Source organism: Chelon labrosus (assembly GCF_963514085.1).
Source record: "Chelon labrosus genome assembly, chromosome: 4".
Lineage (NCBI taxonomy): Eukaryota > Metazoa > Chordata > Actinopteri > Mugiliformes > Mugilidae > Chelon > Chelon labrosus.
Window position 1 is genome coordinate 27,450,705 of NC_140340.1, and position 24,441 is coordinate 27,475,145.

The 24,441-nt window shown below is 42.0% G+C and overlaps 1 protein-coding gene across 8 annotated transcripts in view; it reads right to left on the reverse strand.

Moving 5' to 3' along the window:
* Positions 1-6,094: 6,094 nt before the first annotated feature.
* Positions 6,095-24,441, reverse strand: part of celf4 (CUGBP, Elav-like family member 4) — a gene marked incomplete at both ends in the record, with an annotated part of 75,426 nt that continues 57,079 nt past the window's right edge. The window contains 11 exons of one of the 8 annotated variants that reach the window (XM_084543042.1): positions 6,095-6,222; positions 7,309-7,452; positions 8,504-8,581; positions 8,957-9,019; positions 10,226-10,336; positions 10,718-10,870; positions 12,328-12,466; positions 12,770-12,910; positions 13,261-13,340; positions 14,218-14,346; positions 19,822-19,870. In XM_084543042.1, the coding sequence (XP_084399168.1) occupies positions 6,095-6,222; positions 7,309-7,452; positions 8,504-8,581; positions 8,957-9,019; positions 10,226-10,336; positions 10,718-10,870; positions 12,328-12,466; positions 12,770-12,910; positions 13,261-13,340; positions 14,218-14,346; positions 19,822-19,870 (1,215 nt within the window). Of the gene's footprint in view, positions 6,223-7,308; positions 7,453-8,503; positions 8,585-8,923; positions 9,020-10,225; positions 10,337-10,717; positions 10,871-12,327; positions 12,467-12,766; positions 12,911-13,260; positions 13,341-14,217; positions 14,375-19,816; positions 19,871-24,441 lie in introns of all 8 variants that reach the window. The other 7 variants (XM_084543046.1, XM_084543045.1, XM_084543043.1 and 4 more) reach the window with 7 other exon arrangements.

Sequence of the window (24,441 nt, forward strand, 5' to 3'; positions counted from 1 at the left end):
ATATTTATACTCAAACTTCTGCTCTGTTTCTTGATGTTTTTGAACCACTATACTTTTGTTTTACTCTTCTCGTGTAAACTTGCAGCTTAAAGTTGGAGCAGATGATGATGAGGTGCTCGGCGTTCTAGTTCCCACTGTTGTCCTGTTTCCTTTTGTTTCACTCAACATTAAAATACGGGTGAAAGACGAACCATTAGAAAAGCCCGGATCGTGTCACTTCTCGGTTTTGTCAGAGTGGTCTGGGGCAATCAAAAAGGGCACACAGTGTGGCGATCGGGGACACCGGCCATATGACATTTAGCTTCAGATGTTATTGTCGGACTGAGACCGTTCAGGTGGATGTGCGGCATGTGATCATGACGGTCATCTGCCTTGCACTGTGGGCCATGCTTGTTGTGTGGCACACACCAACAGAGGCACCCTGGGATGTGCAGTGGTGCCTTTTAGCCTCGCTGGAATTGGAAGGTAAATGTTAAATTATTCAAACTGCTAAAAAGGTTAGACACAGACACTGGGGAAAATGGCATAATGAGCAGCTTATAGGAAAACTAGTAACAGCACCCAACAGGAAGCATTGTCTTCCAAAGTGTCATATAGCCTTATAAATATTCATATATATAAATATTCATTGACTAATCTCCACCGGCTCAATATGTGTTGAATGCAGGGGCCAATAAATCCAAGTCTGTTGACCTTTTGCAGGTGTACAAGTTGGTGTTCATACCATTTTTGTAGACTATTATGAGAAACTGTATGTTAAAGCAATATGAGAGCAGCCTCGGTGATACAGCAGTTGTAATGGGTAAATGGCTTTTCACACTTATTGCTTCATTTTACAGTTTCACTTTAGTTTTATGTTTGGATTTAACTGCACGAGGATATACAGTGTAACATCAGGCAATATAACATCTTCTAAAGGATATGCTTCATGTCAAGTGTTACCAGCAGATATCCACGCGTTAACATGGGGAGGTACATAAAACCTTTTCCCCTTTTTAGCGTTCAGTGGGAAGCCAGCTGTCCAACATATTCGTCAGTATTACATCACCTTCACAGCCATTCAAATCCTGCTGCTTGCTCCAGTAATCTCAGTCGTGTCCGTTTTCAAGCCACACTGTGCCAGTTGAAACACGGAAACTTCACCCTTCCTTTTTTAATGTTTTTTTTTTTTTTTTTTTAACTCCGACCAGTGGTACTAAGTCACAGGCGTCCTGCACACAGCTTGAATAGTTAGTACCTGTGCCAACAGGTTACCTAATGCCCACTTTAGTTTGAAATGTAATCGCATGAGTCTACATTAATCCTAAATGCTTTTTTTTTCTCCCTCTAAAGATGATGATGGACCAACAGTGGTTTGTAATATTTGACATGCACTGAAGCTCTCTACATGAGAAATGATATGAGTCTGGCTGTAGTTTTGACATCATAATAGCGCGCTGGCTGCTTGCAGTAGTGTGTGTGTGTGTGTGTGTGTTCATTTTTTATTTTTTTTGTTTTCTGAGAGCACAGTGCTTGATGGCAGATTCTGCAGGTGACAAGGCACACCTTGACATGGTGACAGCCCATACGCTACATGCACTTTACTGAATGCAAAAAAGAGCAAGGGTTGTGAGACATATTCATTTTGGTTCAAGTTTCAAAGAGAAGTTTGTGTGTGTGTGCGTGTGGTGTGTTTAAGCTCAAAAGATATGTCTGGAATAGAGTCGAAGATAATTGTCCTTTTCCTCTAAAATCGTTTAGCCTGATTCTCTTAAAGCCTGCTACTGAGATGTGGCTTTTTGCATTTTTAGATAATATTTACACCATATGTGTCTTCTCACACATGTATCTTTTAGCAGTATATTGTGTGTCAGCATATAGGTAATCAGAGATAGGAATGCCTGCGGTTTTGGGAGCTGCCAGATTTGCGATTCTTCCCAAGCAGAGCAATGCTTCAAACTCCAGCTAAAATCTACAAAAAATTACAGCTCAACGTAGTCAGTAGCCGTTCTATATACAGACACACATATATAAAATATGTGCATATAAATACATATATTTGTGATTAATATCTATTTATCCATATATACTGTATATATGAATACATTTGCTTGAATGCTTGTTATACATATATATGTACTGCAAATATAAACAAGTTCATATATTTCAAACCTTTCTGATGTTATTCTATCTATGAGGTTAGGATGTCAAGTTAAAAAAGATAAGGCTGTGATACGGAGCAGCCCCTCCCATGCACTCGCCATCCCTCCCGAGACAAAATGAGAAGAGAAAAAAATAAACATTTTGAGTAATTGTAAACTAGCGAAGTGAGAGACCCCATTTGGTCATCTGAAATAGTTTTGCCTGTATTCAAAAAGCATATCAGCAATATATATGTATATATACATGTGTTGTATATATTCGAAATGTACACTTCTTTTAAGTGCAACTCCCCCGGCCAGTTAACACTGACCGAAAGAGACGCAGTGGTCCGAGTATATTAGAGCTACAAGTCCTCAGCAATAAAAATGTTTGGTCTTTTGGTCCCTAAAACAACTAAGGAATGACAGATAAGACTCCCTGGAGACCGTTGCTATGGCTCTCCTCGGCAACGGTATCCCCTGGAAACGGACAGGCACTCCGAGCTAAAGATGGCCATCCCAAATCGAAGCCAATTTGTGTCCTGAAAATATCACATTCCCTACTTTAGTTCTCTCTCCGAAAATTTGTCCCTTCTCGTTTCAAGTCTCATAAATTGGTCTTCACAAGTCAATTGTCCCAAACTCAAACCATCTTACAGAAAGATCTCCTACGGCAATCCGCTATTCAGTTTTTAAAAAGTTTGTTTTGTTCTTGTTGGACTTTTGACATCCATATTCCCTTTAAGAGTTCAGTGGGGTTGGTCATTGTAAGTAGGTGTGTTGTTAAAGTTTTCCTTCTTTTTCCTCATTGTTCAAGTAAAAGCTTTTTTTGTGGTCCAGAAAAAAGGTAGCTGTCATTCAAGCAGGGTTTTGTGGGGAAAGAGGTGTGTATATGTGTGCAGAAGAAAAAAAAAAAAAGTCCTGGGGCTAGCCAGGCTGGTACAAATTCTCTCTGAGTTCCAAAGTTTTAGTACATCCAAAAAGAGGTGTCCTTGACTCGGTCGTTGCTCTCTCTCTCTCTCTTTCTCTCCCCCCTCTGTTTCTGAAGCAGCCTCAGTGGTCCAGATGTTGAGTTTGCACTCGGCGGTGGGTAGCAAGTAGTCAACATATGATTCAGCTCAACAAAACCTGAAAAACACATGGGAATCATTTGAGAACATAAACATAAGCTCAACATTTTGCCCATATTAATATTATTAGCGTCTTCCTCAGCTATTGGATGGGTTCCCATCCTCTAGAACAGTGATTCCCAATCTGGGGTATTTAAAGTGACGTAGGGTGTATGCAAAAGAGTTGATTCTGAACTCAGCCTGATTACATTTTGAAACTGAAAAAACAGATAACGGGTTGTTTTTTTCATTTTCTGATTCTCCACCTAAATGAAAAATCAAAAGACTGTTTTTCATGTGAGTCAATTATGTTAATAGCTAGATTGTAGGACAACTGGCTTTGAAGCTATGTATCAGTTTTAACAGCTACCACCAGTCAGCCCACAGGCGAAGATGCACATGCCAGCGACAACAACCCAGGCTATTCCTCCACTTCTATATCTAACTTTGACCAGGATGCTAGAAGCAGTGCAGATGTGGCTAGCGAAGCTGCTAGCATAGCCACGGACAGCGATGAGGAATCTGAAGTGCGTGAGAGCAGGGGGTACATGGCTGGAGGTCAAATGTCTGAAGGGGTACGTGCTGTGAAAAGTTTGGGAACCACTGCTCTAGAAGAGTTTGTTACTTTTTGGTAAAATCTTTTTAAAAGTTTTTACTTGTTTTTTAAATTTAGCATAAATAGTCGTGGTATTGGGAGAATGAACCCTAATCACTTTGGATCCCCCCGTGTCTAATGGATGAATTGAGCCAAAACTTCTTCACGTATTTGTAGTTCACATCCATAATGTATCCATAATGACTTTGTTGATCCATTTACACCACTATACCAGTTAGAGATCAACAAGTTAGCATTATTATTGTGAATTATCAGCATGCTGGTGTAACACGCCATTTGGATTTCATTTATGGGGATTGTTTCAGCCTATACAGAGGAAAGCAATACACTCCACACACAACTGGGTAGTCCTACAACCAGTAAGAGCCATTTTCAACAAATTCAACTCCACAGTGCTCAGATGAAAGGATGACTACGTTGTTGTTACCCTGATGTCCGTCACCACATAAACGATTTGATTGGCATGGCAGATCTTTGCTGGAGCATCATCAGTTTTCCAACTGAGCCACTCCAAACCAACTTTGTGGGCATCGACGTTGTTATAGTTTATGGGCAAAGCTGGTGTTAGTGCTGTGCTCAAAAGCTTTATTGCATAATAAGAGAGCTGCTAGCATGACTGTGGCTCTGATGCTAAAATTACACACTGATACTGGCAATTGTTTGTTTACTGGGGCCGAGAGTAACCAGCAATTATTAGCACAAATGATGTTTCTAGTTGTGTGATTTGTTTAATTTATTCACTTGGATATCTATTACACAATTCAAAATACATTTCTACTTTACAAATGCAATAAAAGTGAATGGGGGAGCTTAAAACTTGTTTTGTGACTCTGTTAAAAGTTGCCACAATATCATCATTTTTTTGTGTCCTCATTTACTTCTTGGCGTATTCGCACGCAGATGGAGCCGTGCAGGGTACTTAGAGGACACCTGCCTCTCCAAAGCGCCTTAGCCAGCGCTAAGACTCTGAGTCCTGGTATGGATAAATGTAGATCATTTTGCTGAGACAATTTTGAAAACAAATCAGTGCTCATCCTGCAGCGAATTAATCCGTCTCCCAGGCGGTGACGCCGTTGTATTCGTCTGAGTGATAAAACAATTAGGTTTTGTTTTCCGTTGAAATCACATTGTCTAATTCTGTTTTTGAAGTCATGAAGGGATTTTATTCAAGATGCACCTGAACCCTCCATTGTCATATGAAGTTAAGTAGCAGTGCACTAGCAGTGTCAATAGTGCCTTATTATTATATTTTGATATAATAATAATAGTAAAACTGAGAATGTAAGTGGAAAAACAGCAGTGTGTTAATGTGTTAAAATTTAGATCACTGTAAAAACTCTCTGGCCGAAAGCGAAGGAAATCAAAAAGATGTTTCCTCCAACATTTTGTTTCAAATGTCCTGATAAATCAAAGGGAATGGTGGCATATACTTCGTGACAAATTCATATGAGATTGCACTATTCCACCGGTAGTGATTTGCCTCGGGACACTGTCTGGTATGGTTCAGTTAGTTTGTGAGTGGGTGATAAGTTGCCCTTGAATGAAGTCATCAGTGGTGAATGAACGACACAGCCTAAACTCTCCATCACACAGATGAAGGGAGGAGACAAAGAGGAACGGCACAATTACCCGCCTGAGGGGTAATAAATGCCTCTCCCTCGGAAGCAGCTCCTTCCCTGTGCAGCACTCTGAACCATTTGCCAATTATCTTTTACCTACAGGGTAACATGAAGGGTCACTTACTGTAAAGATGTTCTACAAATAGAGGAGGCTACGTGTAAGTAAATGCTTCCACAGCTTTGCTTCAAGCAGCCATTCAAACGGACCGATCTGTCCAGTGTTTTTTTTTTTTGTTTTTTTTTTTAATGTCGTCTTGTTTTAAATCTTTTTTCCCCCATATATATGTGTCACTTTTCTCTCTGAATTAGCAGGACGTCCTGTACAACAGTGAAATAAATTCATCACTATTCTTTACAACCAATCAACAGATGATCATCCAGTAGTTATTAGGCACCTGCAAACGTTTTATGACATTTATAAAAGGTCCCAGAAATCCCATCAGGCATCATTCCATAAATGGGCTCGCAGTTTGAGTGCCAGTGTAATGTGCAGTGGTTTTGCACGCGTTGGTTCAGTTAATTGCCTATCAAACGTCAAGTGACAACAAATGTTTCCAGAGGAGTAGAGCCTTGAGGCCTGACCTGTCTTTCCCTGTGTTTGGCGGCTGCCCCGGCTGGCTGGGGCGGGGGCTAGTAGGGGCGGTTGGCGTCCTTTGGCCTCTTCAGCTGCACCTTGAGTCTTTTCATGCCGATCTGGAAGCCGTTCATTGACTGGATGGCAGCTTGGGCACTACCTGGGTTGTCGAAGCTCACAAACCCTGGGGGAAAGGCCCAACAAAGACAGAGAGATAGAGAGAGAGGGATGTTGTTAGATGAAAATGCGCCGACAGTTCAGGCTTGTAAAAGACTGGAAAATGAAGACGAGTTCAATAAAATACAGCAGTCTTTCAAGTGTAAGAATGAAATCCTTTAATCTGCACAGAAAACTACAGTTAACATCCACAAAATGATTAGATATAAGCATTAATATGAAGTAAAATAACTGCAATACAGTGCTTTATAAACTTTAATATGACTAGCATAATGTAGACTAGTATGGCAACAACAATAGGATCACAGTTATAAGAGGGAGAACAGCATGCAGCCAAAATCACAACACAATGTGACGATGGGATTTAGAGCCAAAAAAAACATCAATGTGGTTGCGCTACATTTAAGTGGAAAAAAAGAACGTAAAATCACAAATTAAAACCTGCATCTCAAAATTGCAAACATGAATAATACAACGTTAATGTTGTGTTGTATTAATGAGCAAAAGCTAATTTGCAAATGGGTTGCACCTGATGGACTCTCCATTAAACGTTCTCAGCAATCCATTTATAATTTGACACATAATTATACGTTCGGCTACATTGTGCTGTCAGTGGCATAAAGTGAGACGGCAGTTCTCTGTCTTCGCATGCCGGAGCGACTGTTAGTTTTATTCTTAGCATACATTGCCTTTGTTTTTGTCAGCTATAGACAGGGGTAGAGACTGAGAGTCAGCATTTGTATTATACAGTATATCACGAAGAGCACAATGAAAGTATGGCTGAATATAAAACAGATCAATTTCTCATCAGTATTATGAACATCACGGAAGTTTTGAAAGAAATTAGTTTCAAAGGAAAGCAGCTTAAACAACGAATAGAAAAATCTCGACATTCATTCTCCATCCTGTCTTAGTAGTAATAGCTTTTTCACATCTGGAGAGCTCCTCTACTGTTTTCATTGTTTCAAGGGAGAAGTGTTGAGAGGTTAGGAAGGGGGGAGGGGTGTAGACTGCAGTACAAAAGGTGATTAGTAAAAAAGAATAATCAGAATAAATAACCAATAATCTTTTGGTTTTGTTCATTTTTACCCACCAAAGCATTTACTTTGGTTTGTCGCCCGATCCACAAACACTTTGGAGGAGATGACATTACCGAAAGGCAGGAACATCTGCATCAGCTCTCCATCCCCAAACTCCTGAGGGAGGTGGTAGATGAACAGGTTGCAGCCCTCTGGTCCTGCACGGAAACAAACGGAGAGACAGAGACAAGAGAAGGGAGACAGGTAAAGGGCAAAGGTTCGAGAAGGAGAGACAAGGAGACGGGTGGGTGTTAAGGATGAAGAAAGGAGAAAACGACAGGGGGTTTCAGTGATGACAGCAAGAAAATATTAGGCGCATATAGTAAAAAATAACACGGAGAGTAGAGGAGCACGTTGTTAGTGAAGGCGTAAGCCCCGGAAACCCTGTTTCATCCATCAGCTACTCGTGAAGGAAATATGAATTTTCTGCACTCTGTTTACAACTTTGTCTGAGCTCTTCACGCTGAGTTTAAGTGCTTGGAAAAATAAGATATCAGCATTTTAACTCTGGAACAAATAATTTGTCAATCCACTGAGTTGGCAGATATTTTGATAGCCGACTGACAATTTTCAAGCATTTATTAGCTTCAGTTTCTTATTATTTACAGCCATTCATATATGATAGTGAATTTCAATATCTTTAGTTTTCGATTGTTGCTGGAAGAAGACTTTTAAAGAAAAACAAAAAGCATTTTTGAAATATATTTTCCTTATATTACATTTGCAAAACAACACAAATCATGCATGCTTTCCTGTTATCTTAGCATGTTATTATTGCTTGACAGTAATCTTAAGAGGTCAAGTTGTTTCAGCTCAGTTTCCATACATGTAACTTTTATGTGTCCCTTATCAAACAACTACTAACGCTTAAACGGTAACCTCAGGGACGCCACAGCTGTCCAATGATATTTATTTTCCACAAGAGGGCAGTAAGGTCCCAGACACAACTGTCCCAAGTCTGCAGGTCATTAAGTTCATGAGTAGGTGTTTGAAATACTCGGTAATACCCTTTTCTTTCTTCTTCTGATTCATAACTCACTCCTAAACTCGTCTCTGCTTTGGATTTTATTTAACAAAATATGAAGAATAAGAAGCGATTTAGCCTTGTGGCTGTTTATTCCAGGACAACATTTTTAAAAAGAATATGAGTAAATGTTTGCAGCGAGTGTGAGTATTAAGGGAGTGTGTGGGTGTGTGTGTGTGTGTTACCTTCTCGTTGCTGCTGTGGAATGATGGGTGGAGGGTGGGGGAAGGCTTGGCTGATCTGACCGTATGCAGCGGGGTAGGCTGCTGAGACACACACAACCAGACGCACGCCGCGGATCAGATAACAGTCATGACTAGAGCGCACACTCTGGATACATACAAACAATGTGATATATGCAGGGGCACAGCAGGCAATCGATCAGATAACAGACAATAGAGTCTACATGTTGCACAAACACGCTGGACACGCCACAGAGAATAAATTGATGTAGTGATGCGGAAACACTTAATGCTGCAGGATCAAGATTCAGATTCGAACAAAGGAATGCTTTATTTCTTGTTTTTTGCTGTTATCCCCTGCTTTCTCAAGAAAACACCCACATCCGCACGTCCAGGCATGTATACGCAGACACACACACACACAGAACAGTGGTGCTGCAAGAGTGACAGACAGACCTGCATACTGCTGGACTCCTGTGTAAGCCTGCTGGAGAGGATCAGCTGCAGTGGGACTTTGAGCTGCTTCAGCCGAAACACAGAGAGGAGGAGATGGAGGAGGAGGAGGAGGAGGAGGAGGAGGAGGAGGAGGTGGTGGTGGTGGTGGTGGTGGTGGTGGTGGTGGTGGCAGCGGAGGGGGAGCACAGATGGATGGAGGTGTGTGCGCGTGTGTGTGTTGGGGGAGAGATGAGGCAGAGAGAGACGGAGGGAGAATGTAGATGGAGGAGAGGGCACGGAGGAAGGCGGGAGTAATATATAACGAGGGTGAGAGGGAGGAGGTGCGATGGAGAGGAGAACAGACAGGAGAAGAAAAGCAGAAAGGTTAGGGAGACGAACAGCGTGGAGTCGACTCACTTCGCTTTCAGCGTGCGAGGATTACGACTCTCTCTTTTGCACACAATTATTTTACAATTATTATGCGTTAAGAAAAGTTAAACGTAAAAAAGTACAATTTTAAAAGACAAATATAACAACACAAGCCTCCATTGTCACCACACAAAAAAAGCCTGTACCTATTACACACACACACACACACACACACACACACACATCCTACAAACTATATTTATTTTCCACATGTACTACAGGACAAGTACAACACACACGACACTGGATACACCTGTTGCTATCACTCCACATGTTTGAGATTTAAATCGCCCCCTTCGTTCTCTCGCACTCGTAACGACGCACAGATGCTGCGCGACACATTTTAACCACCCATCTGTACATACAGTGTAGTACATGCACATTAAGTACACCAATGAGAAAACACACTGATAACCACGTACACACACCGATAAACCCCAGTAGGCCGAAGGAAAGACTGCACACGCTGTGAACTAACAGCAACACGGAACGACAAACAGAGGCAAGAAGGAGGAGAAGTATGGGCTCAAATAAACCTGAAGAAAATCACAGTAATCATACAGTGGATAAAAATGAAGTAGTCTTTTCAGCCCTGGGTGTTGTCTGCAGATATATCAGGTTTTCAAGTTATGCCCTTGTGTGCAGGAACTGTTTGTGAGTGTGGAGAATTTAATTTCTACTCTAAACCTGAACAGTTTCATTCTGCAAATCTTTACTAAACTTTCCAAAACTTTAATATCTTCTTTTGCTATTTCACAGGTTTACAAATAGTTTTGAATTTATTTCTTAATCCTCCTGAATCTTTTGAGCCCATAGAGGAATGGGATGAGGGTAGGTGGATGGGTGGGGGGAGAGCGCTACCTTCAGAGAGAGAGGAGAGGAAGCAGCCACCCTGAACCCCAAAACAACTCCGCGGAGCCACGCCCAAGCCGTTTTTCTCTGAGTCCTCTCTAAAAACCACCTCCTGCAACACTGGGGAGACAAGAGCGCAAAAGAGAAGACAGATTTGTTCCTCCTCCTCTTCACAAACAGAACCAATGAGGTACTAGCCACGGCTCATGACACAAGCGCACACTTAAGCTCCAGCAGCCCGTAAGCACCTCCGCCAAACACTCATCTCCTCGACATGCTCGCTGTCTGCGGGCTACATTCTTCTGGCCTCGGCCTCCTGAACATGCTTCAAGGCCATCCGTGAGCCAGCAGCGTGCATGCTTTCCTGTTACAGTGTATTTGTGTCTACACATATTTACATAAATTCATATATTAAGGCTGTAGTCATCAGTTTGAGCGTTTGCCACATCAGAGAGACCTTTTGTGTGTCTGAATGCATGCTCCTGAGATTACCAGACTTACCAGGGTAATGGTGTATGCCATTGGTGAAGACCGCTTCTGCAGGGGGCTGCCCGTTTGCCTGGGGCGGCGGCATTCCAGTAAAACCATTTACGCTAATGGGAGAGGGGATGCTGGTCACTGTGGGGGCGCTGATGCCTGGTGGAGTGCTGCCACCTGCAGCCGCGGGGCCAGACGGACAAAGACAGAGAGCAACAGTAAGCGTTCCGCTGTATTTTTCTCAAGGCGTTATGGGGAAGTTTTACTTTCAGTGGCCACCTAGTAACTCTTGCAAATGTCAAAGGGGCCGGTCCAGTGGGCCGGTGAAGACACTAAATGTCAGGGCTGATTTCTTGTCCCTGTATGGCCCTTAGTGTGACACCACAGCCATTAGATCTGAGTCTCAGTCAGACTGTATGAGAAAAGTGAATACCGTGCTGATGTCAAATGAGTACCAATCATACATTTGCAGAATTATGTTCGTTTGCTCTCCCTCTGTACATCTGGAAGGAGAGAGTCTTGATCGTTTAAATATGCCCATTTAAATCCACTGCACTGTGTTCCCTGCTGCTGCAGTGATACAGAAAGGCCTTAGAGGAGCCTACTATTTTTATTCAATGATTTATTACGCGGCTGTCCTGACCATTTCAAAAAGCATTTTATCCTTTTTAGATTTGTCTCCATCTAATTTGTATGTCTTAGATTTAGAAGGAATGGATATAGTGAGTTAAAAATCTATTGCTCCGGAGTGATGCACATGTACATTATGTTGTGGATGGCACTGGGAGATTTGAGTTAGCCACAATATCTGTTAAACGCGATAAACAGCTTTGCCACTTCATAGTTGATAGGACCGCCATTTTTTCCACACATAATAAATTATAAATTTTGATGTATAGCAATCTGCTCAAATTTAAAAGTTTTGGTGCGTTTGCATTTATACCATATTCATACCACTATAAGTTCATTTAGAGTTTACAGTTGTATAGGTTACCTGTACTTAAAATAGTAATATTATGAGCCATTTTTGCAAACTAGGAAGTTGTCATTTAGTATGTCTTTGTTGTTTATATGCTTTATTTTCATTTGGGCCCAAAAAGCAAATCACATTCGTAAAGAATATATCCAAGTAACAAAAACCTATAAATGAAGCCAATCATAAACATCTGATGATTTCCTTTATACATGTGTAGCTGTAGAACAAATTAATTTCTAACATTTAAACACTAGATTCACTGTCAAACCTGGGTCTGATCTATTCCACTGATGAATATGGACATGTCAATCAGTTTTATTAAGGTAGTTATCCTGTGATCTGTGACCTAAAGTACTCTTGTTGATAACATATTTTCATTGTGAAAGAACCAGTTTAGAAACACAGATGTTTCTTGTTTGCCAACACAATGACTCATTTTCGAAATGACGTAATTAGCTGGTTGTATTTGTTGTGGTCACAGTTACTATCACTTACCTTGTTTGAGGTTTCAACATCTAGTATACTTTTAGTATAGTCACTTTATCTCTCTTTTAACAGTACTGTTGGCTTATCCCTGTATATGGGTGTAATGGTCAATAATGACTGCACCGTAATTTACAAGTTTAATGAAAACCTGTTGGTCTTTAGCTCATGTTACCTGACGTGGGGGTCAGCGGTGCTCCAGGGAGGCCATTGATGGTGGCCATGTGCTGCATCTGGGCAGCAGCAAAGGCTGCCATTGGACTGAGGTAGCCTCCCTGGCCTACAGAGGCCATCAGTGCTGCCTGCTGCTGCACCTGCAAGTGGAGAAGAGATTCTTAATAGGATAGAGAGTAATAAAAGGAAACACAAAAAGGAGGAAGAAGTAGGGAGAAACTAGAGGCAGAGACGACTGGCTGAAAAGCAGGGATTGAATCTTACAGAATGCTTGTTTGCTATATTATGTTTGCATTTTCACATTAACATAAATATATTTATATTACATCTAGTTCTTTTGCTATTTCACATTTAGCTGAGATCTGAGCTTGACTGCATTTAATCTCCATGCCTCACTGAATAAATAACTGTGGATAAAAAAGGGGTTATGTGGGGCGTCTTGCCTGAGCGTAGGCTCCATAGGCTCCAAACTGCAGGGCCATAGGGTTGAAGATGCCCATCTGACCAGCCATCTGCTGCATGCGACGAATGGTGCGCTCCTTATCCGTGTCTGCGAACTTTACCACCAGACTGGATGAGGCACCCTGTGCACCAACCCAGCCATCCACCCACACACGCAAACACACACACAGTACATGTTAGTGGGACTGAAAAGACATGCGACATAAGCTTCTATCTAAGCTGGCAAACACGCATCCTCTCCTAAATCTCCTGCCAAGACAGCACTCTCAGAGCTGTAGATGGTGCCCACTGCCCTGTAAAAAAAAAAGTTAGTCTGGACCATATCTAAAGGACAAACGTCCTCACTGGGATTAATAGTGTGAGTGTAACTTAACTTTAAGGTGGTAATTAAGCGCTATTTGACTCATCTGTGTGTGTGACTCACCTCTCACACACACACACACACCTACATGCTCACACACAGTATACTCACAGGCATTGTCTGGCTGCCGTGTAGTGCACTGATGGCTGCCTGAGCTTCAGCATGAGACGAGTATTTTACAAATGCACAGCCTTAAGGAAGAGAGAAAATGAGTGGGGGGATAATGAGACGGCGGAAACAAAAGAGAAAAGTTTTACAGCAAAACATTTTTAGTAACAATACAAAAAAAAAGTTATGTTTTCTTCACCCGGAGTTACATTTCCTACAAGATTACAGCAACAAACATTTAGTGAGGAAAGTGGAGGGTTGCATCAGTGCTGATTGGCGCTCAATAAGCAGGCTAAGCATGTCGCTCTGACACCATTAACAACATTGGGATGCTCTGATGGGGCTTAAAATGCCACAGCATTCTGGTGTCGCTTACTATTGACAAGCGCCGTTGATGAATTTGAATGATCAAGTTCCCAGTAATTATTGAGCTAGAGCCCACTTAGACGAGTAAGCTGGCTGATGAAGCCTTGTTAATGGAGCTTCGTCGAGGAATCAGAATGATCAAGCCCACTGTAATCATCAGGCTTAGTTATCATTGGGCCTCATTGATTGGCTGCTAAGCCCACTGATGAACTTCATGCGGTGAACTTGTGTAGCACTCTGACAACACTGTGAGAGGACATTTTTCTGGCATGACATAAAGCCCATGGTTAATAAGGAGGGTGACTTATATTTTTCCCTCTTTATCAGAGCCATGTCGGTTGACTCATGAGGTTAATGGGGTTCATCTGTAAAGACTTGGTGGTTTATATCTCTCATCCCTGCGGGCGAAGCTTTTCAATGGCGTTTACAGAATCTACAATATTCTTATGTAATGGCTCCTCTGATGATTGTGAAATAGCCGGCGTTGACATCACTCAGCACAGAGTGCTTGAGGAGAACTTTGCAAAGTCACCCAACTTTGAAAGGCCAAATCATTTCTGTGCAGTAGCCTGTGAAAATCCGCTATAAACTCACCTTTGCTGTTTCCGTCGGGACCTCTGAGGATGGTGCATTCCTCGATGCTGCCGAAGGACTCAAAAAGGCGCCGCACATCATCTTCTGACTGTTGCTTGTTGAGCATGCCGACAAAGAGCTTTCTGTCTTCTAAAAGGAAAGAATAATAGGTCACGATCTGAGGATCAAAGGCGCCTTTTGATATTCTACATAAAGACACTACATTCGCTAAAATAGAAGCTTTTTTTGCTCAGCCTTAGACGTGCATGCAAAAGCTACCAGGGAGAGGTTTTTGTGATTGAATGCACTGATGTTTGTTCTTGGAATTGTGCAGAAACTCACACAGTATGTCATCTGCCCTTTTCTTCATGTGGAAAACACAACTTTAGGTGCCATTTTGGTTTAAAAGCTATTTGCTATTTGCTTTAATATGTTAATTGTCATAGGTTCTCAGCTCTGTTTGTAACATAGAAATTGATCAGTAACAATGAAAAAGTTCTGAATACAACAGACGCTGATAAATGTATTACATAAAGCCCCAGCGCGTGGAACTTGATAGCTTTAGCGACATATTTCACTCGAACTAATGATGCAGTCCTTGCATATTTGTTATGTAGTGGAGCACAATGAGCAGCATTTTAAATGGAGTTGCTATTGAGCAACTACATACTTTTATTTTATTTTTGGCTTTGAGTTGACTGGTAACTCCTCACTTTCGATATATATATGATAATCTACTGTTCTTTGGAGTTCACTGAGTAAATGTTGCTATGTTATTCAGTTATTTCAGAACTTCATACCATCTTAAATGCTTGACTGTATTAATACCATGACACAAACAGACAATGTAAGCGATCTCTCTTTTTATTTCGTGAGCTCTTAGTGACATATTCAATGCAGAAACCAGAAAATCAAAGAATCTAAAGCTTCTGTTCATTTATTAGTGGAAGTTAAATCTGCACTTTCATTATGCAAGGTGCATGGATCTGTTATAGCCTTAACTCAACAAGGGAAAACTCCCTTCACAGCATGCTATACTACTACACCACAAAATATCAAAACTTGACAGAAGAATTTAATACTCTTCCCGAAGGTTAGAAAGCGCTTCAGGCCAATCTTTTATGGGCCAAGAGCTAGAAATCACCTTGTATCATATTTTAGGTTTAATGAGTATACCATACATGATGTGTGAAGAGACGATATACTCTACACAACACCCCGCTAACTATTTTAGCAGGCGTTTTTGTTTGACATGGCGTGTGTGACAGTCTATGTCTCTAACTTGTCATAACCTGACTTTTTTTTTTTCTTTCCTCCACAAAAATCAAAACTAGCACCTGTGTGTCAGGAGCGGTGCCTGTCATGTGTCAGGAATAAGACAAGACAGATATGTTGTGCGCCTGTCCTCAGGCCAGAACACAGTTAAAATTTAACTAGAGTTCAGTTCTACAGTCTCTCCAGAGAAGTTTGTTTAAACGGAACAACATACTTGTTGTCATTGTTATTTAGAAATGTGCATCAAAAGTAATATGTATGAATCAAAGGTCACGTTGAATCCAGCTGTGGGCCTGAAAGGCGAACTTGACCTCTGCACATATTCTTCCCAACTTGGCTGATGGAAATCCCTGACAACTACTTTAGAAATGTCTGTACATCAAGTTAAGAAACTAATTTGATAACATCATTAGTTTAGCATCATTTTAATCTTTTATTTTCACAAAGGCAGCAGCGGAACTCATCTAAAGTGCTTCTTTAATTCTAACTGGCTGGTGGGGAGTCTAGGTTTTTATTTCAGAACACCTGCGGGTGAGTTGTTTCATAGATAGGTAAGATATTAAAACGGTCTGGACGGCTTAGAGCCTTCACAGACATACATTTATGTCTCATTTATGGACGCACAGCAACCATCATTTTGCATATAGCAACTGCTGCCTTCTGCCTCATTTGGTGAAAAGCCCCCGTGGACCCCCAGCAGCACATAATCAAAACCAAATTTATTTTTCCCCCTACAATTTTTCTATGCATATGCTGTCAAAAAGAATTGGAGCGCGACATAATCCCATACAAATCAATCAAATCGGGGCTTTAATGCAATACAGGCCCGGCATCAGTTCATTAGAGTCGGCACATGTCGGTGTAGGTGAGTCACTGAATGAGGGTTTGAGAACAACTGTGAAGCAGACGGTGAAAGTACGTTAGTGGCCAGATGTTTCGGGATGCAGGGCTGTCGTCTGCTCTTACGTTACATAGAATCTAGGTTTGAAAATTAATGAGGCTTAGAGCAATTTCCTCTGAGTGTGCTGTGCAAATGAACGCGTGCGTGGGTGTGGGTATGCGTGAGTGCGCGTGGTGTGCGTGCGTGTGTGCTTGGGGTCCGCTGCCCGCTGCCTGTGCTTGACAGGGTGTCCTTGCCGACTCAACAAGACTAATCTGCGCTCTGGCCTTGCACTGGGCGGGGTGGGGTGGAGTGGTGAGTGTTTACAAGTGTGTAGGACGCATCAGAGATGGAGAACACACATATATGCACAGATAAACACACACACACACACACATACGTCTCCTCTCACATCTTCTTAGACACTCACACTTTCATAGGACACATCTCACTAGCGGCCTACACTTCTCCTTTCCCGAATAAATATCCCATCTTTCTTCGGGAAAGGATGAATCGCACACGTACATGCACACGCATACACACTGACATATTCAGCAAGGGAGCAAATCAGTTTACACTAGTGTCAACAGCCATGTATAACTCTGTCTCTCATGTGCAGAGACTGTGGCTTGCCCTGATGTCCTTCTACTGTAATATATAATGGATGTGAGTTTTAGCAAGTTACGTAAAAAGTATTAGTTTCCAATTCATTTTCGATTTTGATCACACATTAAAGCCTTACAAATTATACCGTCTCCTCTTCACTGACATGATCAATTGAGAGTTGTACTTAAAGAACGAGGGTGCTTTTAGTTGAATATTTTCTATTTTCTGTTTCTTTAATCTTGAGCTCATTTGAGAGATGAAATGACGAACTTTTTTTTTGAACCGCACACACACACACACACACACACATATATATATATATATATATATATATATATATTTAAATTACAAATATGTCTTCAGTAGATGTATTAAATACAGACCATTAAATCAATGTCTCAAATCTTTGGGTCCCTTTACACTATGGGTACCCGTGCCGTGTTTCTGATGTCTATGATTTGTTAGCGGTTCCACAGAGCAGTCATTTATTCCGTTTCAAAGAAGTAATCCCACAGAGGTACGATTATTCACTATTTCACCAAAAAGATCCCCCATTCATCACAGTCTCTCTGCTCAGATTTATTTGTGACCCATTTAAATATTAAAAGTTCCATCTCGATGTGCTACACCAGCAAAATGCTCCTTGCGCCTGCTGATCAGTATTAAGTTTCTATGACTGTACTTTGTAATAGTAAATCAGTCACATGGGTCATTTTTCTGCAGAGTGCGCTTTTTTACTTTTGATACTTTAGGTACACTTTGCTGGTAGTGTTTCTATATTTAACAGCAGCCTGTTTTGACATAGTGATGTTTCCTTTGGCTTGTCGGCACATTTGGCTCTGCTAAGTCTGTAGAAAGTCTATTAAACATCAAATCTGTGGTGGCAACTCAAACAAAGGTATGCAGTGGAGCGATGTGTGCCTCTACCAGATGTTGATGCTCACTCTGGACCCAGCTCCAAAACCACAACTAAAGAGGAGCAAACTTTAGCTGCCAAATTATCTGGAGTCATCCTATATGGACAGGGGATTCCCAAACAGGTAATGGTACTTATTTACACAGTCGAAAAGCCTGTAATTGGTGTTGAAAACAATTAGTGCAAATTAATTGCACATATTTATTTATTTTTTTAAATCTGTTCTGTTGTCCAAGCGCCTCTGTTGCAATTTAACCAGCTGCTTAATCAGTTGGTAACTTAGTTGACATCGACAGTAGATGCAGATAACTTTGTTCTTGGGAAGAGAACCATCTGCCAGGGCTTTTTTAAAGCTGAACATGCCGGTCAAAAGACTCGTTTCTAAAGCAGTTTCTTCCTTGCTTTCTTTTTCTGCTTCTTTGATGATTTCTGGCGTTTTTGATGCCACTCGGCGTATAACTGCCCTCCACGGGCTAAAATAATTTACTTCAACCGCACTTCAGAGTCTGCTTGCTTTCCACAGCTTGACTGCAGCTTTGATCAATTCCTGATTTGTCCAAACTACTGTCCATACTGTTACTGCCAAGGTCATTCATTTTTACAGTCTTAACAAAAAAAGCCTCATTCATTCATAAAAATTTTGTATTTTTCTTGTGAATGTTTCTGTACTCTAGCAATCACGCTATTATTTAAAACTTTTTTAGAGTTGCCTTTTTGATATTTGTTGATGCTTGTTGATACTAAATATCACATATGCCATATAGTATTAATAAAACCATTTTTAAATCATGTTTTGTCTTGAGTTTAGGCAGAAAAATATCAATTCAAATCTTGAATCTCCCATAACACACGCACACACTAAAAATCAAGATTTAATTTTTAATTTTCTTTTTGACCATAACACCCAGCCCTAAAGGAAGGTACTGACAAGAAAAATATACGCACAAATAACTTGGAAAAAATAGCAGAGATGGAGAAAACTGGGGTGAGGGCATACATATAGAGAGCCCAACAGAGACAGGTATGGACGTCCTGAATTGCCCTCACTTTGTTTCCTTGCGCTCGGTGCTTGCCTCTTTTCCTCCTGCTCCATCAATCATACTGAGAGAAGCAACAAACTACATAGAAGAGGATGTTTCACAATCTCTCTTCCATTCCGTAAAGTTTTTTTTTTCTTTACACCTCTCTCTTAGTCCTTATGCTTCAACTGCTTATCAACCTTCAACTCTTTGCATGCTCTATTTCTTCTTTTCTCTCCCCCCTCTTTCTCGGGGCTGGATTATCGCTCTGGTGCCAATTATATTAACAACTGCAAAGTTTGAAAGACTCCAGCCAGAAATGGTCAAACTGCATCAGTCTTCTCTTGTACAGTCCATTGATTGATGTCAGGAGCAGGTCACTACAAGTCTAGACATAGAAAATTCGCTTTAAGCGCGCCTAGCTGTCAATACGGCACAATGCACACAAAATGCCAGAGTAGACGTCCACTTCCATCCCCGCAGATCTGTCATTTAAATCTGCCATTCATTTGCCTGAACTTGTGACACCAGTCAAATGGGGTTTGCTTTGCTGCATGCGGGTTTTTAAAGGTGTTTGACGGAGGAAGCGACCTGTTTTCCCCTCAAGCGTGACAGGACATGTTTCTGTGCATGTACATGGATGAACATGCATCAGTGTGCATATGATGAAACTCCAAGAAAGGAGCTGGAGGCTGCACTGGCCAGGAAAAGATCTGTTTACATAATGTGTTCTGAATACTGGAGGGTCCAGCCTGCGCGCGCTGTCAGCCAGCGTCGAGGCACTGGGCATCGTCTAATGGGACAGATAATGGTGAGGCTGATATGCACAGGCAGCATGTTTGTAGGGCTGGAACAAAGAAAGGAAGCGGAGGAAAGGAAGGTAGCAAAGAAAGGGGGAGGAAAAGCAGGAAAAAAAGGGGACACGGTACCTCCTCGACTCTCGCTGTCTGCTGGCTTCACCTGGATCGGTCTGTTCATCTGTGACAGAGAGAGAAAGAGAGGAAGCAAATAACAGAAAAAAAAGGAGGAAGAGAAAAACAAGAGACAAAGAAACTAGTTAGCATTTTGTAGTGCAATGGCAGAAGCGTTTAGCCTTCTACCACTCGAAAAGAAAAAAACTTTTTCAGAATCAGTCAGCCAAATTGTGGGTAAAGTGCGTTGAAAATCTCCAAAGCTGCAGCTCTTATAGCCATTGGGGGGATAGCTGGTTGGGAGTATGTGTTGGAAATATTATTTGATCTGAGATGAAAGGAGAGAGATGGGTTGGAAGGGGGGATAAGCAGAGGGATGAAGGGGACGATAGAAAGAGGGATGGAGGGATGATGGGCGGAGAGGTAACTCTGGGTCAGCACAGCTACTGTGACTATCATCTCTGTGTCTGTGGCTTCTGGATGCTTGTGTGCCATTCTAATGTGGTCTACGAGGACTTTGTGTGCTCGGGCATATTGCTGTGGATCCAAGCTCACACATCTAGCAAAAATACTACGTATGTAAGTATTCAGCCTCCTTAGTCTCAAATACGAAGTGTTCCCGCACAATCCTCTCTTACCGTCACACACAGGCTTGTACATACAAGTGCGCGCGCACACACACACACACACACACACACACACACACACACACACACACACGCTCTGTCCCCCAGCGAGACCTTTCCACACTGTGTCCGCCGAGGCCCTCCTTTCATTTCATTCCTGCCTGTCAAAATTTCCCTCTCTGCCTCGCCACCCTGCTAAACGCTCGCCGCCAATCAATTTTTAATAATGCCAATCGCCACGCTGCCAGGAGGAATTCAGAAAAAGGAAGAAAGGATGGAGAAAGTGTAGGATGAAAGGGAGAACGGAAAGGTCAAGGTTCCGTGTGATGCAGCATCAGTGTTTTGCAAAATGGCGTTAAATCTTTCCTTTTGAGTTTGCTAATACAGTCATCGTCATCTTTATGAATCGACAGTCTTCAGCTGATTATTCGCCAGAGGTGAGGACCTTTGAGGACAATAACGCAAGGACACGACGCAAACACAATTAACACTCGGACCTTCGCTCTTTCCTGGCGCCTTTTCTGCTGCTAATTTTAAATCACATCATTCTCCACAACACTTATTTAAAACTGAGTTACCCATTCCTTCCTCTCCCTCGTCTCCTCCCTCTCTTTGACAGCCAAGAGAACCCTACTAATGTTTTTAATGTGCTGTGATGCATTATTTATCAGACTGGCTGTTGATATGGAAAAAGGACGAGAGGGGATAAAGAAAATGGGGAGTGGAGAAAAGGGAGTTAAAAAAACGAGTAAAAAGTGAGAGTACGTGAATGAAAAAGCGTTAGGGAAACGAGTGATCACAGGAAGGGCGAAACCACGCAGGGTGAGAAAAAACGAGAAACTAACAAAAAAAGCGGGGAGGTGGTGGTGGGGGGAGGGGGGGTGTTTGAGGAGAGAGAAATGTGGTGATAAAAAAAGAAGTAGTGTGGGAGGAAAGATGAGAGACTGGTGGAGGAATGAGGAAAAGAGGACACAGGGGGGAGATGAGGACATAGATCAGAGTACGGGACAAGGTCAGCCCCATGCTCCCAAGGGGCCTATAAGCCTGCATACATATGAGCACTTTTACCGTGACCCATACAAATGGTGTGGCCTCAATCTGACCTAATTGTGTTCCACCTCCTCTGGTTTTATATGCAAGAGCCGGTTTTAACGTGCACTGTATATGATGGTTCTGACCTACTGAGGCTGTGTTTAATTTTCCTGGTTTTTAATTTCACTCTGCACTGAGCTCTGAGGGACTGTACATAAATTATTTGGGTGTGCAGAGGGGCAGAATTTACATATATAGCTAATTTTTATTTAACAAATAATAAAAGAAACTGTAAGTTTGACTTACATCTCATTTGCTTTATACCCTCTCTCTTTCTGTTCCCTTCTTCCTGATAATGTTCACATTTTAATATGTTATATCATACGACTAAAATAATCAAAAATAGTCTTTTTTTTTTGTTCTAAACTTGCAGTTCTTCATTCTTAACATGCAGAATCCAGTAAACCTCGGTGACACGATTCATCAGCCCAAACTTCGCTCTTCGCACAAACTTGTCCGCTCATAAATTTTTAGCTACCGCCCAAAATAACATTAAGTGGTTAAACCATTATTTTCTTTTGTCACTGAAAGCTGAGTGCAATTTCATGGGCTCTCTATCAGTGGTTTCCATTATCCCATGCCCATAAACTGCTTCAAGGTCAGTTTTATCATCCTACTCATAATGGGGGTGAGTTAGCACCAGCCCACTGGACAACCGATCCCAAAACAGTTGTTAAAACCAGACGCTGACTCGCTCGGATAGCTCCCCTAGGATGTCTGTGCTGGTGCTGGCCAAAGCCAGATGGCAGCATTGAGCAGGAGAAGCTTTCTTAGCCTAATGCCAGTATGAAAAAATAAAACCATCTTACATTCATACATATACCAACATATGTGGCCACGCGGGCATGAGTGGGAAAGCTTGAATGAATGCTTATATGCGCAAGCATGGCTCATACACAAACATGCGTTTGTGTACGCATCCCGGCATGCATGGAAGCCTACAACAGGATACAAGGAATCACACACGCAACAGCCAACATGTAAATGTAGCCTTGTGAGTCAAAATGTGCAGCGCCCAAATAAGCTCATCTCGCAGCATGCACACTTAATACCTTCTTTGTAGCTTGCTTTGTCTCCTCAGCCTTGTAAACGCGGCCGCCTATTCATTCACGCATATGCCTTTAAAAAAAACACTAGCGAGTCCACACACGGAGACACATACACGCTAAGCTCCATTGTTGCTGAAAGTCCACCTCAGCAGCCTTGTGTTAGAGTGGCCTTGGTGTACCACATGATCGACAGCTCAAGAAGAACTGCGGCTACACAAAAGCACGAGGGCGCACACACCCATTCTCGCTACACTCCTCTGCTGATTATGTAACTCAATGACAGCGCTCTGCCTCAGTGCTGCCATAGATTCCCTGTTAACTAGAAGCTGAGGGAATACATGGTCTGCATGCAGTCTGTGCTGTACCAAACTGGTGAGTCATTCTTCTGAATCAGCCTGGTGCGGCCCGGGTGTCTGGCAAAGGCCCACAAGATTAGCTCCGAACAGTGAGGGACTATAGTCTGCCTTATTGGATTCTACCTCGAAATGGGACAAAAGTGAAGTCCTTGATCGGAGTTTCGCTGCTTACTGTATTGATTTCTGCACGCGCAATGAAGTTACAAAAACAAAGTTACGATAACAGTTTCTAGATAGTATCTTGCTGTATCAAATACGCTTCAGGAGCAGTTTATTGCAAGTTACTCAAGGCAATGCCAGCATCCTCAAGAAACACAATACACAACAGTCACAAGGGCACAAAAGTCCACAGCCACTCGCACTCCCTTCATTCTGTGAAAAAGAATATTGAAAGTATGCTTTACGAAACTCCGGAGAGGAGGTAGGATTTTCTCATTTTCACCCTCGTCTGGCAGATGTGTTTTTGAGAGAGAGCAGAGCAGTGCAGGCCAGGTCATTTCATTATCACAGTGAGAAAGCACTCCACGAAACTCTCCCAGGGAAGCAAAGAAGGCTGCTCATAATATTCCTCCTCTACTATTGTCAAAACTTGCTCCATTTTACATTCTGCTGCTGAAAGCCTTTTTTCTTTTACATTCCAATTGCTGTAATTCTGTCTCCTTCCCATTTGAATGTTGAGATCTTTAGGGCTTTTTGTGCTCTCTCTTCATACATATATTTACTGATTCGTAAGCGCGCTGTATATGAAAGCAAGTATCTGAAAAGGAGCCGTTCCAAATGTGAGAGATTCTCTACGGGAGCAGAGTGAAACCAAATGCCGGTGCTCGTGTCACACGAAGCACTGGCACTCGACCTGGACCTGCTTTCCAAAGGATCTCAGCATGCGCAGCACTCATCTTGGGATGGAAACATGCCAGTGGAAACATTAGCCGAACAAATATGGTTGTAACCCTGAGATGCTTTTGGGGAAACTGGACTGTTGTACGGAGAGAAAAAAACACCCTCTTTGGCAAGATTAGTTGAAACATTGAGCAGGTTTGTAATACACTTGAACAGGGGCCACAAAGAGGACACCAATAATTCACAGTCTGAATTATTGTAAACCTGTAGAAGACCCCCACATTTCCATTAAAGCACCTACACAACACGTGAAATTTTCACTTAATTGACCCTCTTGAGAACATTTGAAGCAAAAACAAAAGGGGCTACGGGAACTGGGATCAGCTTGTGCGAGGCGGAAATCTATTTTTTGTCATGGCATCACCTCGTACTCCGTGATCTTCTTGCAAGTGCAGAGGCCAATCTGGGTAACAAGCGTTTTTCCCACCAATGTCACTCAGCAGGCCGAGCTAGAGAGGCAGGTTTTTGTTTTTAACATTAGGGCTGGAAAGTTTCTAAATTTACCAAATGCTAACAATGTGCTAGGACAGGAGGTACGGATGCAAACATGTTTCAGTACCTACAGCGCTTAAAATATGTGTAATTAAAATCATATATATACCCATACAAATGTCA